Source organism: Oncorhynchus tshawytscha, linkage group LG01, assembly GCF_018296145.1.
Source record: "Oncorhynchus tshawytscha isolate Ot180627B linkage group LG01, Otsh_v2.0, whole genome shotgun sequence".
Lineage (NCBI taxonomy): Eukaryota > Metazoa > Chordata > Actinopteri > Salmoniformes > Salmonidae > Oncorhynchus > Oncorhynchus tshawytscha.
In genome coordinates, this window is record NC_056429.1 from 68,050,816 (window position 1) to 68,069,108 (window position 18,293).

At 45.0% G+C, this 18,293-nt stretch overlaps 1 protein-coding gene across 1 annotated transcript in view; it reads right to left on the reverse strand.

Moving 5' to 3' along the window:
* The window catches only part of LOC112255371 (attractin-like protein 1), a 327,241-nt gene that overhangs the window by 63,841 nt on the left and 245,107 nt on the right, over nt 1-18,293 (reverse strand). The window contains exon 28 of the mRNA XM_024428366.2: nt 11,037-11,150. Within this exon, the coding sequence (XP_024284134.1) occupies nt 11,037-11,150 (114 nt within the window). The remainder of the gene's footprint in view (nt 1-11,036; nt 11,151-18,293) is intronic.

Genomic DNA, 18,293 nt, shown 5'->3' on the forward strand with positions numbered 1-18,293 from the left:
GAAAGAATATCTCAATGCCTGCATAGAGAAAAGCAAAAAAACTGCATGAGTCTGGGTCAAGAGGGGGCAGAGGCTCTCTAATTACTCTATTATCAACATGATTACCACCGTCCAACATACAATGCAGGCCACCATAGCAAGTGAACTCCAGGAACCTGGTATGTTTTAGGTCCAGATTTCCACTACGCAGGACATTACAACACAAGACCAATGCTCTGTCATAGTCAGATATTTGACGAACGTCATCCACGAGGCTTGTGGCTGTGGTGAAATGCGAGGCATCCACCGGACAATACTTCCTCCAGGTACGGAGTGAAGTACTGGAAAACATGAAGCTTGACATCAGCAAGTGTATTGGCATTTCCACTGATGGAGCCTCCAGTAAGGCCAGTATAAAGGTTTCTCTGCCCTGCTCTCTGCAAAGTCCACCAATCAAGTGCATGTGTGGTGCCATGCACACATTGTGAACCTTGTTTTGGCAGACACAACAGAGAGTATCTTGGCAAGTGGGTCACTTTTTTCTCTCATTAACAACATAGCTGTGTTCTTCTGTGAATCCTACCAGAGGATGAACATTTTGGGAAAAGGAGAGCAAGGACCCAAGACACAGAAGTCTTGCTCCAATTGGAGAGACAAGCTGGTGGGCTAAAGACAGTGCCTTAAAAAAGGTTTTTGGAGGCACAGGTCAAGGCACAAGGATACATTGAGGGGTTGCTGAAGTATGAAACAATACTTACAGCTCAGACATTCCTCAGAAAATTTCAGGTCACATCACCAGTCTCAAAATATCTTCAAACAAGTGGAATGGACATTCTGTCTGCGCATCGTATGTTTGTGTCTATAGAGGAGCAGCTGAAAGGAATGGCAAGAGATTTTGAAAAAGTCAAGGCAGCTGCAGACACATTTGTTCAGTGGGCCAACAGGAAGTTGCAGGAATGGGATGAGGAAACAGAGCTGGAGTTAGTGACCACTCAGCCAACAAAAAGGGCTCGAAAGAAGAAAACTATGTCACAAGATGAATATTTTACTGGGGCAGAGAGTGCATACAGGATTGGTGTCCATAATCAAATTCTGGATACAGTTATAGATAGCATCCATCTGCGATTTCTGAGTAATGGCACTTTGTATGCCGACATGGCTCTTCGGGACCCTAAAAATGTAGTCAGCTACCATCCAGTGCCAGTGACCTTCCACAGACAGCCCTTCAAGAATTAAGACAATGTTTGATCAAATTTGACAGCAGAGCAACGGTGGCCAATTTACAGAGTGAGCTCATGAGTCTGGCAGGACAGTGGACTAGGTTAAAACAATCGGGATTTGAAGAACACACACCCAGGACTATGGAGGATCATGAACCTGAAGGAAATGAAGATGAGGTGGAGATGGTGACTGTCCAGTGTGTTGCTACCGTATTCTTAGTCAGTACAACCTATTGACCGACGCATACCACATCCTGGGCCTTGCTTACAAGTTTCTACTTACCCTGTCAGTAATCCAGGTAGCTTGTGAGTGGAGCTTCTCTACTCTGAAATTCATCAAGAGTAGGCTCAGGAGCACTCTATCTCAACAGCACCTGGAGGCTTTTATGCTCATGGCTACTGAGCGAGATGTTTTAACGAACCTGGACAGTGACCTGGTTATAGATGGCATTTCTGAGAGAAGTGAGCTGCTGCAGAAATTGCTAATTGGCGGTAGGAAATATGTATATTTTTATATCATTCTATGGTTTGGCTACTCACCAGTCTTTTCACCAACAAATTTCTTCCTGTATTATTTATTTTACTGGTCAAATGGTTACAGAGATTCTTGCCACCTTGCTGCCAGTGCCATTGTGCCAATATGTGCTCCTTCCAGCCAGCCTCCTCCTAAGAGCAACACATTCCCTTTGTTCTTTTTTACATCGATTTTACTAAAGTTATTGTTATAAATATTGTTCAGTAATCTTGTTAACATAAAGTGTGGCGTGGGTTCTGTGGGTGGTGGTGTATCGCTGAGGGGGGTTGGTGGGCCGGTCTGAGTCAAAAAGTCCTGGGACTTTTTTCATTCCCAGTCCGTCCCTGCGTGTAGCTCAGGGCTCCAGTATAGGAATGAAAGCAGTTCAGACACACGATTCCTTTGAGTGTGGTAACCGGGTGGTCCTGCTTGAATTCACCCTCTTAGACATAGCTCATCCATAGCATAGATTGTTAAAAGGCTCCTTTGTCTTCTTCAATCTCGTGTTGCGTTTTGGGGTTGCGACTAACTCTGACCTTGGCTGTAGCGCGTGGCCACTGAGTCTGCTTTGTAAATTCTTAATTCATATGTTTTATACCTTTGGGTCAGAAAGGGGCGTTTCCGTCTCTATGACAAGTTCTCTGGGCATCACTAGTTCCGAGAGATTTTTTCCAATTTAGACAACTTCATATTTCATCTTTACAAAAACATTCTCTTTGATCTGGACATTTTCCACACAACGTACAGTATGCAAATATCAGATACATATTATGAAATCTCTTAAAGTTATAATGTTTTCGTTATAACTTCGTCATTTAACATTTAATAACATGACAAAAACGACATTCATTTTCATATTCCATCTATCGTAAGTACCACCATTTTGGCTGACTAAACATATTTTCCCAAAGTCCATTTATTGCATGTTACTGTTCTGAGGTAGGTTCTCCATAGGCCCATCATACATTCCATTCCTCCACACTGAGAGGACAAAGGGATTTTGTCTGCTGTTTTAAGATTTACAATGGACGGGAGGTGTCATAAACCACCCCCCTGTTGGGTGTGAGAGATGTCTCTGTAGGATTGTGGTCCACTGTAAACTGGCTTTAACAGGCCAGTCATGACAAAGGCCACAAGCAAACAAGAAAGTGCTAATCCAGAACCGGCACTCCTACTGGCCGGGGACTTTAATGCAGGCAAACTTAAATCCGTTTTACCTCATTTCTACCATGTCACATGTGCAACCAGAAGAAAAACAACTCTAGACCACCTTTACTACACACACAGAGATGCATACAAAGCTCTCCCTCACCCTCCATTTGGCAAATCTGACCATAATTCTTTCCTCCTGATTCCCGCATACAAGCAAAAACTAAAGCAGGAAGTACCAGTGACTCGCTCAATAAGGAAGTGGCCCGATGACGCGGATGCTACGCTACAGGACTGTTTTGCTAACACAGACTGGAATATGTTCCAGGATTCATCCAATGGCATTGAGGAGTATAACACCTCAGTCACCAACTTCCTCAATAAGTCCCACTTCTTGCCACTTTCAAGGAGCAGGACACTAATCTTATAAGAAATCCTGCTATGCCCTCAAACGAACCATCAAACAGGCACAGCGTCAATACAAAAGTAAGGTTGAATCCTACTACACCGGCTCTGATGCTCGTCGGATGTGAAAAGGGACGGAAAAATATTACGGACTACAAAGGGAAACCCAGCTGCGAGATACCCAGTGACGCGAGCCTACCAGATGAGGAAAATGCCTTTTATGCTCGCCTCGAGGCAAGCAATACTGAAGCATGGATGAGAACACCAGCTGTTCAAGACGACAGTGTGATCACCCTCTACGTAGCCGATGTGAGCAAGACCTTTAAACAGGTCAACATTAACAAAGCCGCAGGGCCAAACGGATTACCAGGACGTGTACTTAAAGCATGCACGGACCAACTGGCAAGTGTCTTCACTGACATTTTCAACCTCTCCCTGACCGAGTCTGTAATACTTACATGTTTCAAACAGACCACCATGCAGCACTTACGGCATCTGACCGTAAGTGCTGCATCAGATGACCTTGCCTCCACAATCACCCGACCTCAACCCAATTGAGATGGTTTGGGATGAGTTGGACCACAGAAAGAAGGAAAAGCAGCCAACAAGTGCTCAGCATATGTGGGAACTCCTTCAAGACTGTTGGAAAAGCATTCCAGGTGAAGCTGGTTGAGAGAATGCCAAGAGTGTGCAAAGCTGTCATCAAGGTAAAGGGTGGTTACTATATGATTCCATATGTGTTATTTCATAGTTTTGATGTTTTCACTACTATTTTACAATGTAGAAAATAGTACAAATAAAGAAAAAACCCTTGAATGAGTAGGTGTGTCCAAACTTTTCACTGGTACTGTATAATTTTTTTAAACAATAACACTTAACTTTCACATTAGGGGGGTGAGTGGGAATAAAACATGATAGGCTGAACAGTGCTATATAAACAATAACATTTCTGGCCTGTATATGGCCACTTAGGCGGCTGACGCAGCATTTCTGGATTCTTAGACAGGGCGCTTGCTTGCCAAGAACAGTTCGGCATATTTTGGGGTGTAAAACATACGTGTTGATCCCTCGCCAGTCACCTTGGACCGGGCTGGGAAGAGGAATCCATATCGGATGCTGGCCGCCCTGCATTAATTGTGCAGCTCATCAAACTCTTTCCGTTGGTTCCTTACCTCTAAAGTAAGATCTGGGTAGAAAGACACCCTGTCTCCGTTGTAGTTAAGGGGGAACTGTTGACTTGACAGCTTGTGGATGAGATCCCAGGTATAAAGGGTAGTGCAGCTGTGCAATGAATGGCCTTGGTAGTGCTCCCTTGGCTGGCATCGTTGCTTGTAATCTATGTGCTCGGCCGATCAGGAAGGGCGTTTTGTGTTACATCCCCAGCAGTGCCGGTATCAGTTCCGATACAAATTCAGTGGGTCTCCATTTCTCAGAATGCGATTTGAGCATTTCCAGTCGAGCTTTCAGGGCTTTGTTGTCATTTTGCACTGTTTCTCAATGTCCTGTAGCCTGGCCTCGTGATCGATTGTCGTCTGCTCGACCTCATGCACCCTGTCCTTGATTGCCTTCACAGTTTCTGTCAAAGTCCCAATACTCTTTGAGATATGTGTCCAACCTTGTGTCCACCTTCATGAGTTTATAGTGGCCAGTAGGTCACTCTGAGTGGGTTCTGTAAGGAGCTCTTGGGAGCTAGCATCTTCAGCTAACTCCTTGTGGGTCAGCGATGTTGGCATTGGTCTGTTGTCTGTCTCGTCCAAATTATCTTGTTTAGCGCCACCTATTTTGGTGCCTTTTCCTCGTCAGACAATGTCTGAAATTATAGGTTGTGAGAGATTAAGAGCGAATATGAATTTGTTTAACAATTGAGCACAGCTCTAACAATCCATATATTCCATAGCACACTCTCTAGCACCCCCCCCCACCATGTCTTCATTTCAACATCAAAAATATACTCTTAGCTTTCATTTGACACCCAATTTGACATGCTCTTATGAAGTTTACATGTTGGTGCTCATGGGTCATTTTATATGGAAAGGATCATAGCTATGAAGCCTCTCTCACACAATGTTGGTGTTTAAACCACCACACCCACACCGCCACCCAGCAAATTAAATCTACAATTCTTGTTTAATACATTTTTGGTTACTACATGATTCCATATGTGTTATTTCATAGTTTTGATGTCTTCACTACTATTGTACAATGTAGAAAATAGTACAAATAAAAATCTTTTGAATGAGTGGGTGTGTCCAAACCTTTGACTGGAACTGTATGTACAATTAATAATTGACAATGATGGAAGGTGTGTGAGTGTGTAAATGTGTGTTTTTGTGGGTGCTTTCATGTATTTCTACGTGTAGCTCCAGATGTAGGTTTATTCCCTCTGTGTTCTCTCTCTCCCCTTGTTCTCTCTCTGATGAGATCATTGGCTTTGTGGGTGCTGATAAAACACACAAGTAAAAGGCTCCAAACACAGCCCATTTCTCCCAGGTGTCATAAATATTCTTTATCTCCTCGCTGCTCCTTTCATTACCCTCCGCCCCAGCGCATTAAATCCCCAAGATTGGAAAATAAATACAGCGCATTAAAACATTAGATATGAAAATTGATTCATTTCTCCCCTTTAAATAGCATTATGAAAACCCCCAGTGCCATATATCACTCTGGGATGGAAGGCGAGATGTGTCCGGGCGTCTTACAGATGCTCGTTCCTGTAGGCTCATCAGCTTTACGACGCTACGTGGATGTTATGGATCTGGTATGTACGTGATTGATGCTGATGAGTTACCTCTTGTTTTATTCTGTGGCCCAGTCATTTGGAGCACCGTGATTAGATTTAGAGGAGGGGGGGAGTGCTGTGTGATCTACCTCCGAGATGGGTAGTTCACTGGTTATGGTTATTATAGGCTCAAGACAGGGGTCTTTTCCCCTTAGAATAAAACTGGTTGTCTTTTTGCGTATGTCGTTCAACGCTTGTGTGGCGTGCTACTAGGGAGCTAGTAGCACGCCACACACCCCCCAATCTATATTGACGGGACCGCAGAGGAGAAGGTGGAAAGCTTCAAGTTCCATGGCATATACATCACTGACAAACTGAAATGGACCAGCCACACAGACAGTGTGGTGAAGAATGCGCAACAGAGCCTCTTCAACCTCAGGAGGCTTTAGAAATTTGGTTTCTCACCTAAAACACTCACAATTTTTTACAGATGCACAATTGAAAGCATCCTGTCGGGCTGTATCACCGCCTGCTACGGCAACTGCACTGCCCGCAACCACAAAGCTCTCCAGAGGGTGGTGGGGTCTGCCCAACACATTACAGGGGGCAAACTACCTGCCCTCCAGGACAACTATAGCACCAGTTGTCACAGGAAGGCCAAAAAGATCATCAAGGACATCAACCACCCGAGCCACTGCTGGTTCACCCCGCTATCATCCAGAAAGCGAGGTCAGTACAGGTGCATCAACGCTGGGACCGAGAGACTGAAAAACAGCTTCTATCTCAAGGCCATCCGACTGTTAAACAGCCACCACTAACATTGAGTGGCTGCTGCCAACACACTGACACTGACACTGACTCAACTCCAGCCACTTTAATAATGGGAATTGATGGGAAATGATGTAAATATATCACTAGCAACTTTAAACAATGCTACCTTATATAATGTTACTTACCATACATTATTCATCTCATATGCATACGTATATACTGTACTCTATATCATCGACTGCATCCTTATGTAATACATGTATCACTAGCCACTTTAACTATGCCACTTTGTTTACATACTCATCTCATATGTATATACTGTACTCGATACCATCTACTGTATCTTGCCTATGCTGCTCTGTACCATCACTCATTCATATATCCTTATGTACATATTATTTATCCCCTTACACTGTGTATAAGACAGTAGTTTTGGAATTGTTAGTTAGATTACTTGTTGGTTATTACTGCATTGTCGGAACTAGAAGCTCAAGCATTTTGCTTGTGTTGTGTATGCCGAGGAACTTAAAACTTGCTACCCTCTCCACTACTGTTCCATCGATGTGGATAGGGGGGTGTTCCCTCTGCTGTTTCCTGAAGTCCACAATCATCTCCTTAGTTTTGTTGACGTTGAGTGTGAGGTTATTTTCCTGACACCACACTCCGAGGGCCCTCACCTCCTCCCTGTAGGCCGTCTCGTCGTTGTTGGTAATCAAGCCTACCACTGTTGTGTCGTCCGCAAACTTGATGATTGAGTTGGAGGCGTGCGTGGCCACGCAGTCGTGGGTGAACAGGGAGTACAGGAGAGGGCTCAGAACGCACCCTTGTGGGGCCCCAGTGTTGAGGATCAGCGGGGTGGAGATGTTGTTGCCTACCCTCACCACCTGGGGGCGGCCCGTCAGGAAGTCCAGTACCCAGTTGCACAGGGCGGGGTCGAGACCCAGGGTCTCGAGCTTGATGACGAGCTTGGAGGGTACTATGGTGTTGAATGCCGAGCTGTAGTCGATGAACAGCATTCTCACATAGGTATTCCTCTTGTCCAGATGGGTTAGGGCAGTGTGCAGTGTGGTTGAGATTGCATCGTCTGTGGACCTATTTGGGCGGTAAGCAAATTGGAGTGGGTCTAGGGTGTCAGGTAGGGTGGAGGTGATATGGTCCTTGACTAGTCTCTCAAAGCACTTCATGATGATGGAAGTGAGTGCTACGGGGCGGTAGTCGTTTAGCTCAGTTACCTTAGCTTTCTTGGGAACAGGAACAATGGTGGCCCTCTTGAAGCATGTGGGAACAGCAGACTGGTATAGGGATTGATTGAATATGTCCGTAAACACACCGGCCAGCTGGTCTGCGCATGCTCTGAGGGCGCGGCTGGGGATGCCGTCTGGGCCTGCAGCCTTGCGAGGGTTTACACGTTTAAATGTCTTACTCACCTCGGCTGCAGTGAAGGAGAGTCCGCATGTTTTCGTTGCAGGCCGTGTCAGTGGCACTGTATTGTCCTCAAAGCGGGCAAAAAAGTTATTTAGTCTGCCTGGGAGCAAGACATCCTGGTCCGTGACTGGGCTGGATTTCTTCTTGTTTCTATACTATTCTACTACATCTTAGCCCGTTCCGCTCTGACATCGCTCGTCCATATGTATATAGTCTTAATTCATTCCTACTTAGGTTTGTGTGTATTGGGTATATGTTGAGTAATTTGTTAGATATTACTTGTTAGATATTACTGCACTGTCGCAGCTAGAAGCACAAGCATTTCGCTACACCCGCAATAACATCTGCTAATCACGTGTATGTGACCAATACAATTTGATTAGTTTTTTTTTTTACTGAGTAAGTGCAGGAACTCAACCCAGCTGTTTTATTCTGTGTGGTATTTGTGTACCACTTCCATTTCCATGCCGTTCACTCCAGTTCAGAGACAATGAACAGGATCCAGGTGTGGTGTTTGTGTGTGTGTGTATGTGTATGTGTAAGGGCTGTGGGTGTTTTAGTAAGCTACCTGTCAGGTCCACTCTGGTGTGGTCTAACAGGCCGGTTTTACAGCAGTCTGGGGACTAGAGAGCCCTCAGGTCACCGATGAATAATAACTGCTCCAGACATCCTTTATCAACGGCAGGGGAGGGTAGGGGAGAAATGATTGGAGCCCAGGACCTATTTTAATCACCTTTGGCCTCAGGCTACACACCTACGCAATGAATCTCTCCACTTTGATGTACCTGGATCACAGGGCAAGGCGTCTCCTCAATACTACAGACCCAAGGCAAAATACCCACACTGGATGTTCGATTTGGTTTGATTGTCTTCTGATGATACCGCTATTGTCTGTCTTTATAATGACATGCCACATTACTTAACCTTACTCGTTCATAGTCTCTACTTTAGATCGCTTGACTTCCATAGACCACTCTGATGACATTAGGAAATAACTTTATGTTTGTGCGGTTTTTCATTGCATACTTGTCTGATTTTCTGCAACCATTTAGAGACAATTTGCAGGCACATAGATGATTTTAAACCAATTAATTTATGTTAGTAATACATGCCTCCAATGACCTCTGTCTTGTTCATCTTAACCAGATGCCGGATTTGAAACAAAAATGGTGTACTGTATTTCTCTGAGTAAATAACAGACGGTCGCTCGTTTGCCTGACTTTTACCAGATGTCAATAGTTGCAGCTGGTTCTTTGAAGATTCTCAGGAAATGGAATATCTTTGAAACACTCTTAAGTTCATCTCGTATGTTCTGAATAGCATAATTCAGAACAGTGTGTGAAATACAGTTTTACCAGCGCCTAGAAGCTGTGTGAAAAACCTAATCTCCACTTAGCGCACATTAGCTAACTGCTCCACTCATGGTCATTGAGAAAGGGCTCAAGCCACTGTGTTATCCATCTGTTCAGAGGACAGGTAAGGCAACATGTGTCAACCTCCTCACGTGTATGTCCATTAAATACAAACACAACACTGCATTCAAATAAATGACACTTATCAATCCAGTCATTTTTTGATATGCTGTATGTGCCCTTCCTGCAGCCCCGTCTCTCGTTTTTGGGACTTTAATCCAATTCCACGCTTTTCGCTGCTAGTAAAATGTTATCAGCATATCAAAATGCAGAGTAAACATTTGAAAAGCCCCCCTGTGCACCTTTTGCAAATGGCTTTGGCCAAAATACACCTGTATATAAAAACACAGGTCCAGAACAGTAACAGTAACTGTGTAAATGATGTATGAAATCCGATTATGAATCCACTTATTTTCCCGCAAGTACACTGTTGTACACAATTTTCTTATTTTCTATGCAATTATGCTAAATAGTCTCTGTGGAGCAACACCAGATGTTACTTAATTAACCTTTACGTGAAGATACCGTTCCATTTCAATGTTTTTCACCTTCAGGAGCTCGAAATGGGAGAAACAGGAAAATAACAACAAAAACAATTTTGGGTTGGACACCGATGAATGCTGTAGAGTAAGCTATGGGGGAAAACACTCCTCTAAGGGCTTACTGCTAACATAGGTTATGTGCCCATGCAGTATAATACTACCATCTACTATATTAATAGGTATACCAGGAATAATGCATTATCAGAGCATACTTTGCCCCCCTGACACTCACTATCAATTCCATTAAAGCCGGATGTGGACTGGCCGGCAGGCGGCAGCTGTTACAGAGATTTGTGGTAGAGCCGGTAAATCTTTTATGAAGCAAAGACCTGGAAAACTCACAAAACCACTAAGGATTTTCAGAGGTAGATTATCAGATCATACGCAATACCCATAGAGGGTGTGTGGGAACACAATTCAGGAAGTCATATATAGGAGGCAAACTAGTTATACCCTTTTCATACTACTGAAACTAGCCGAGCCAAGATTAGCCGAGCTGTACTGCGCTGGGTTGGTTATGAATCCACCATAGTTGCTGGAACGGTGCTGAAAAGGATAACATGAAAGGACCTAACCCATGTTATTGGGGACACAGCAAGAAAAATAATTGGTTTTCAGAATGTTCATATTTCTTAACAAACTAGCTTTTCCGGATATGGCCACGCTAAACTCTGGATATGTTCTTTGTTGTGTGAATTCCCACAATGCCTTCAGTATTTGTTTAAGTTGGCCACATATGTTTTGCATTTCAAGTCATGAAACCCTGCTTTCTCACACCCACGCTCCAGTGTCTACACACAACAGAGGATACTGTGGGCGATCTCGGTGCCAAGCCTGTATTCCACGGTATCACCATCGCGGTGGACAACAATATGCTAATGAGATGTGTTAGGTACCCACCTCCACCTGCCCCTGCAGCAGCTCTTCCTGTTCCTGGCCGACACTTACATCCAGCGCCACGGCAACCGATGCAAAGGGACGGCTGGCCATCTGCTGTCGCTCCCGCATGAGCTGCTGTAGACAAAAATGAGAAAGGGAATGAGAGAGAGGGGGAGTGAGAGAGAGCGAGAGAAGAGGACCAGAGGAGAAGAACAGCGGGGGGGGGCAGAGGGGAAGAGAGGAGGGAGGAAAACTTAATTAATGAGGAAGTGGCAGATGAACAAAGCCTGTTTGAGTCAGACGCTGAGCGGCTTTTTATCAGCGTATGCTCCAAACACCCCGAAGAAAACAAACACAAACAGAGACAGAGTGGGAACAATAGTGGGGACACACAAGAGCTGAGCAGGGCCTGGCTTGATAGGGACCACACAGACACACAGGAGCCAAGCAGGGCCTGGCTTGATAGGGACCACACAGACACACAGGAGCCAAGCAGGGCTTCATAGAGACCACACAGACACACAGGAGCCAAGCAGGGCCTGGCTTGATAGGGACCACACAGACACACAGGAGCCAAGCAGGGCTTCATAGAGACCACACAGACACACAGGAGCCAAGCAGGGCCTGGCTTGATAGGGACCACACAGACACACAGGAGCCAAGCAGGGCCTGGCTTGATAGGGACCACACAGACACACAGGAGCCAAGCAGGGCCTGGCTGGAAAGGGACCACACAGACACACAGGAGCCAAGCAGGGCCTGGCTTGATAGGGACCACACAGACACACAGGATCCAAGCAGGACCTGGCTGGAAAGGGACCACACAGACACACAGGAGCCAAGCAGGGCCTGGCTTGATAGGGACCACACAGACACACAAGAGCCAAGCAGACACACAGGAGCCAAGCAGGACCTGGCTGGAAAGGGACCACACAGACACACAGGAGCCAAGTAGGACCTGGCTGGAAAGGGACCACATAGACACACATGAGCCAAGCAGGGTCTGGCTGGATAGGGACCACACAGACACACAGGAGCCAAGCAGGGCCTGGCTGGATAGGGACCACACAGACACACAGGAGCCAAGCAGGGCCTGGCTGGATAGGGACCACACAGACACACAGGAGCCAAGCAGTACCTGGCTGGATAGGGACCACACAGACACACAGGAGCCAAGCAGGACCTGGCTGGAAAGGGACCACACAGACACACAGGAGCCAAGCAGGACCTGGCTGGATAGGGACCACACAGACACACAGGAGCCAAGCAGTACCTGGCTGGATAGGGACCACACAGACACACAGGAGCCAAGCAGTACCTGGCTGGATAGGGACCACACAGACACACAGGAGCCAAGCAGGACCTGGCTGGAAAGGGACCACAAAGACACACAGGAGCCAAGCAGTACCTGGCTGGATAGGGACCACACAGACACACAGGAGCCAAGCAGTACCTGGCTGGATAGGGACCACACAGACACACAGGAGCCAAGCAGTACCTGGCTGGATAGGGACCACACAGACACACAGGAGCCAAGCAGTACCTGGCTGGATAGGGACCACACAGACACACAGGAGCCAAGCAGTACCTGGCTGGAAAGGGACCACACAGACACACAGGAGCCAAGCTAATTGACCGAAGTTGGTTCAAGTATTTGAATTACATTTCTGTTTTTTTTTTCTGTGAGCTAAATAACACGGACATCGCAGTCTCTCTAGAGATGAATTAGATCCAGCCTGAACTGTGCGATGAAGTAGGGAGTTGTATTTTCCAACAAGCCAATATTCTATAGAGTTTTTAGCATAAAACGTGGTAATTAACTACAATGACCATAATCCATTGCGCATCTACTTGTTGGGTCTGTGTTTCTTTTACGCCTGCTACGGAAGAGAGAAGAATGTGCGATCGTGAGGTGATATGGAGAGCAGCTGTTGCTTCGCGAGGTACCTCTACCTGAAAATACATGATCTAAGTGACTGATAGTTGGTATTCAGCCATCATAAAAGTATGCATTATTTAGGTTGAAAAACTACAAAATAGTGATTTTGTCAGCAGCATAAGCAGCAGCTTTATAAAGATGAGATGATGACTTGGAATTAAATAATAAAGTCATCAAATAAAACAAATGTAATATACACAACAACTGAAATATTGTATTAAAGTAATGTGAATAAATGATGGTTAATAAGTGATAAGCAGCAATGGGCAGTCACTACCATCATGGGACTTTTATTAATGGTTTTATTCTGCATTCAACCAACATAATGCATAGTATATTTCATGTTAAGATTATTATTTTATTTTTTTAATTGAAAAACGTGATTATATTTTAATAATCGAACCGACCTCAAAAAGCACTAATCGCTCAGAACCAGCGCACTCACACCTCCCTCTCATGTATATGACTGTACACACACACACCCACACGTTTTCGGCTTCAATAAAGTAGGCTGTTATTGGGCTATTGTTTCTAGTGTTCCTTGTGTTTTAACTTGGGTGTAATCACCTGTTCTATGTAAAGCACACTTGTTTTAAAGCGCTTATGCATAATGTTGGTCTTACATCATCAATGTTTTCCTCATTGAGTTTCAGTAGAACGTCCTGCTAGAGACATACCCTACTGGGCAATTGTAATGGGGTATACTGTATATCAACTATACAAAAGCTGTTGCAATGACGAAGGAATACCACTTGGATCAGACGTAGACCTTGACAACGCTATCTTAACCAGAGGTGCATAGTTTTTCACTATGCCATAGATGGCATATCTGTGCCAGGTAGTACATGTGTGTTAAATGTTTTGACATAGGCTGGAGTCTGTTTGTATAACCAGTCAACAAGTCTTTTGTCCAAAGAGTAGGAGTTATGTTTGCATGTTTAAGTTAGTATAACCCTTGATCCTTGACCCTGACATGTGGTGGGTGTCTGTGTGCTAACTTGACTATCACAGGATCCATGTCTGACATTTATTCGGCATTCCTAGTTAACGCTACCTACCACATAGTGACAGTGTCTGCAGGCAAGTAACAGAACACTACAGCTCACTCAAGCGCTATGGCATGTAGCGATGTGTAACCTGTCCATTTCTGTTAGTCTGCCTGGAACACTAACCTGTCCTGCATTGTCATGGCTGTGTCTGTTAGCATGGCTGCTAGCTTGATGCCACTAGCACAGCACTGGGGTGTATGTGGTTAAAAGGAGCAGAGCAGTGTGTCTCTGTCTGTTAGCGTTAGCTTCTTCTCACTATCCTCTAACCTGTCCCTACCACAGGGTTGGCGTGAGAGACAGTGAGCTGGTCAGGGTGAGCTAGGTCGGGAAGTAGAGGCTTGATTAATCGGTCTGGACAGTCAGAGAGGCGATCATAAAAGGGAAGGCGGGAGGGCTGGGGCTGTGAGTCCAGTGGATACTGTGCCCTGGTAGAGCATGTGTATTTTATGTCCCCTGACAAGTCCTTCACAAGTCAAGAAGTACAAGGTGGTATCTATATCGGCTGCCGGTAAATGACCCATAAAACGCCTAATTAATTTCAGAATGCTGTAAACAACGACAGGCAGATATGAGAGGGGACGAGAGGTGAGGGGCAGAAGAGAGGAACTGACACTTTGGACCAATAAGAGCAAACCTGTTTTTCCTGTGTGCACAGACAATAACAAACATCATTGAAGTACCTGCAATAGGACATTTTGAGGGTTGTTTAGCAGACTGACAATGGGGCTCCAAGTAGTTCCCAATGATTTAAATGGAGTGAAATGGCAGCTGGCCAAAGCGTGAGTAGACTAGGTCTACTAAATTCATACTCTGATATCCACTAAACTTCTATAACCTATAACCCTACCCTTCAGAGGGGCACTGAGCTGCAAATCTCAATCAGTGGGAACCAAAAAAATAAAATAATAATCATCTGTGCTTTGGCTACAGAAGTTGACCCATTTTCAGAATCAGAAAAATGGAATATGACAAAGTAATGATTTTGGGGGTATAGAGAGGCTTTGACAGGAGATTGGCTTTTGTCCAGCAAACCACTATTCTTGAGAGCATGCATGTATGCACTCACGCACACACACACACACAAAGACTGCTGATGTAGTAGAAATGCCAAGCTCATTGAGAAGACATTTCTCATGCTATATTGCTGCAGTGAGAGCCAGTAGATATATGGCTGGAAGAGGATGGACCTGCGGTCCTGCCAATCTGCATCCTAACTGGATTACTTAATCAATGACAGCCTCCTCTGGGCTTACCCTGATTCATGTCTTAATCAGTGATTAGAGGAGAACTGCAAACAAGACCTGTCCAACTCTTAATGAGACTCCCTGTGTTCATCAATACAGCCCTGGCGAAGAGGAAAGTGACATTTGGGTTGAGGATAATACTACAACCATCTAATGTTTGATTCAATCTCATCAGACTGGTTCTATGGAAACAAAGATAAAGATCTGAGTGTTTAAACTGAAGTTTTACGCGTCCACCAACACATATTATGGCAGCTATGAGTATGATTATCTGATTCTCTAATAGAGGTGTGTTAGAATGGAAAAAGATGTTCCCCTTTCCTGCTACCTTCTCACCGTAACAGCAGATCTAGGGAAGTCTCTTTAAAGACTTTGTCCAAGTACACACGCCTCATTATGTTGCCCTTGACGACCGCCAGGAGACAACACGTTGGACATTGCTGGAGCTCTACACTGACGCAGACACAATTGATATCCTTTCAATTAATCATTCATTATCTCCTTATTAAACCCCCGTCCTCTGGCTGACGCTCGGCTTGGGATGAGAGGAGCGATAGGATAGGCGGCGGTTATTGGCATGAAATATTTAAACAGGCCTTCTATTGGAGTGAAAGAGAGGGGTCCCCTGAGATGGGCTGTGATTTGACAACAATACAGCACTATTAAACCAGACCTGTTGAGTCCTAAACTCCCTGCATCCCACACCTCCGCTGTATGCCGCTGGGCATAATATCGAGAGGCGATAACAAATATAATTTCCGCCGTATTTGCAAAGTTTCCAAGCACATTTGTCTACTTGTTGAAAGAGGGTGAGAAATCTCATCTGTGCAAACAAAGGCACAGATATACCTGCAATATGAAACCCCATGGTGGGCTTCATGTTCTTAGAAGAGTCACTTTTGGCAAATAAATGGGTTTAAACTTTGAAAAAGTGGCTTTTGGACAAATGTTTTGAAGTGGAACAGTCTCCATAACAATGACCATCATAGCCAGTCAACGGTAGCATTGACAGTGTGTTGTACAATTGAAAAGAACACCTTTGGGATTGTTTAATCCTGCAACAGACATTCGAGAAACGATGCAGCCTGGACTGGAAGGACAGAATGTAAGCAAAGTGAATAGGAGCAGGTTCCACAGGGCAGTTGCTTCACTATAACGAGTGAGAAACCTCTGGTAGTCAACTACAGCAGTACGCTGAGCACAGTCAATGCAACACATTTACCTTCCCAGAGACCTTGCCAAATCATTCCTCCTTCAGTGTGTGTAATAATGTGAGGGAGACAGAGAAAGCTCCTCTACTGTTGTGTTTAATGGAACTGGACAGAGTATACCAGAGCACACACTGATCCACTTTCACTCAGTCATGTAACGACCTGCTAATTGGATAAAATCATTTTCCTGCTAAAGTCCTGTCACATACTTATTTCTGCCCTTTAAGATATGAACAAGAGGCAGTATAAGAAATAGAAATGGATCCTCTGTCCTTTTCCTCACTTCTCCCCACCCCCTGCCCTCACTCACAGCTAAAACCCTACCATCTGAAATGACTTATCCTGAGGACGGTTCCTTAGCACAGACAGCATTAAATATTCCCTCAGACAGATGATTACAGCTACTGCATTCCCACAAAGGTGTCTGTGTGTGTGTGTGTGTCTGTGTGTGTGTGTGTGTGTGTGTGTGTGTCAGAGCTAGGTGGTTATCAATAAAGAGGACCTACAGCAGGGTTCCCCAACTGGCGGCTGGTGGTTTTAATACCACTTTTAACAAAAAAAAAAAATTGTGTTGGACATAAAATACTGCAAAAAAGACCAGCGAAATCAGCTCCAAGTGATTTACATTACCACGCATAATAGAGACAAATCAGCCCACAGCTGAATCTAGTTGATGAACCCTGACCTACAGCATCCCTTGAGGGCAGGCTAGTGCAGCGGTCCTTAGTGCCACCTCCAGACCCAAGAGACAGGCCTGTCAGATGCCACCATCAACAACCCACATAACAGCTTTGGAGAACTGAGCCAATGCCAAACACCCCCTTATACACACACACACACCCCAGTGCTCTCGGGGGAGACTGAGACAGATGGGATGCTAATGCTAATGGGACACATGGCTAAATGGACTAAATGGGCATTATAAACACTGTTCCCCTGGAAACCAGTGGAAGCCACCAGCGGCTCCCTACACAGCCCTACTCTCCAACTAACAAAATAGCAGATTAATGCCCATCAATTTCCAAATGTGCCACAGAAGCAAGCATAATTGTCAGACGTGACCTTACTGTGACTGTGGCGCAATTTTCCTTCCAGCTGGTTGGCTGGCTGGGTTCATCGGCCAATTACAGCCCGCAGATGCCCTCGTTAAATTACCTCATTTTAATTAAATTAACCGTGTCAGGTAAAGTCACCTGACATGTAAATTAAGTGTCAAGGGTCATCTCTTTCTGTGGGCGACAATGGCTTGGACTAGGTTTCTATTTCATGCTCGATCACACAATGGTAATGCAGGGAAATGTTTAATTACCACTCTTCTTCCTCTTATGTTGCTGTCTCTCAGACCCCGTTGCTCTTACTCTGGTGATGTGGATGGTAACCTTGAACCATTGTCCAAAATGCTGTATGTTGTCATCTGCACATCTCATGCTGGAGGCTTGCTATTTAAATGATCTTTAAAAATAAGGTAGTACCCCTCGTGTTTTTTTTTTTACCAACGCCGTCCCTTCTTTTCTCCAGTACACAACCCTATTACCACAACCTGGGATGATGTCTATGGCTGAACCTAAGCCGGCCCAGAGCTGGAGGCCATGGACTGATCCAATTACAGAAGGCCCAGATCCAACAGCACATCAATGGGCAGAGAGCCTGTGAAATACAGTATGACTCAGCAGATTTAGCACCAGCCCCCAGCTTCATCTCAACATATCTTTAACAAGGAGCCCACCCAATCAATCCCCAATCAATAGCTATCTGGGGCCAATGCCGAAAGAGAAAGGCCTGGCCCAGCGATATCCTTATCCAGGGAGCTGGGAGGTTGCATAGAGTTAATAAAG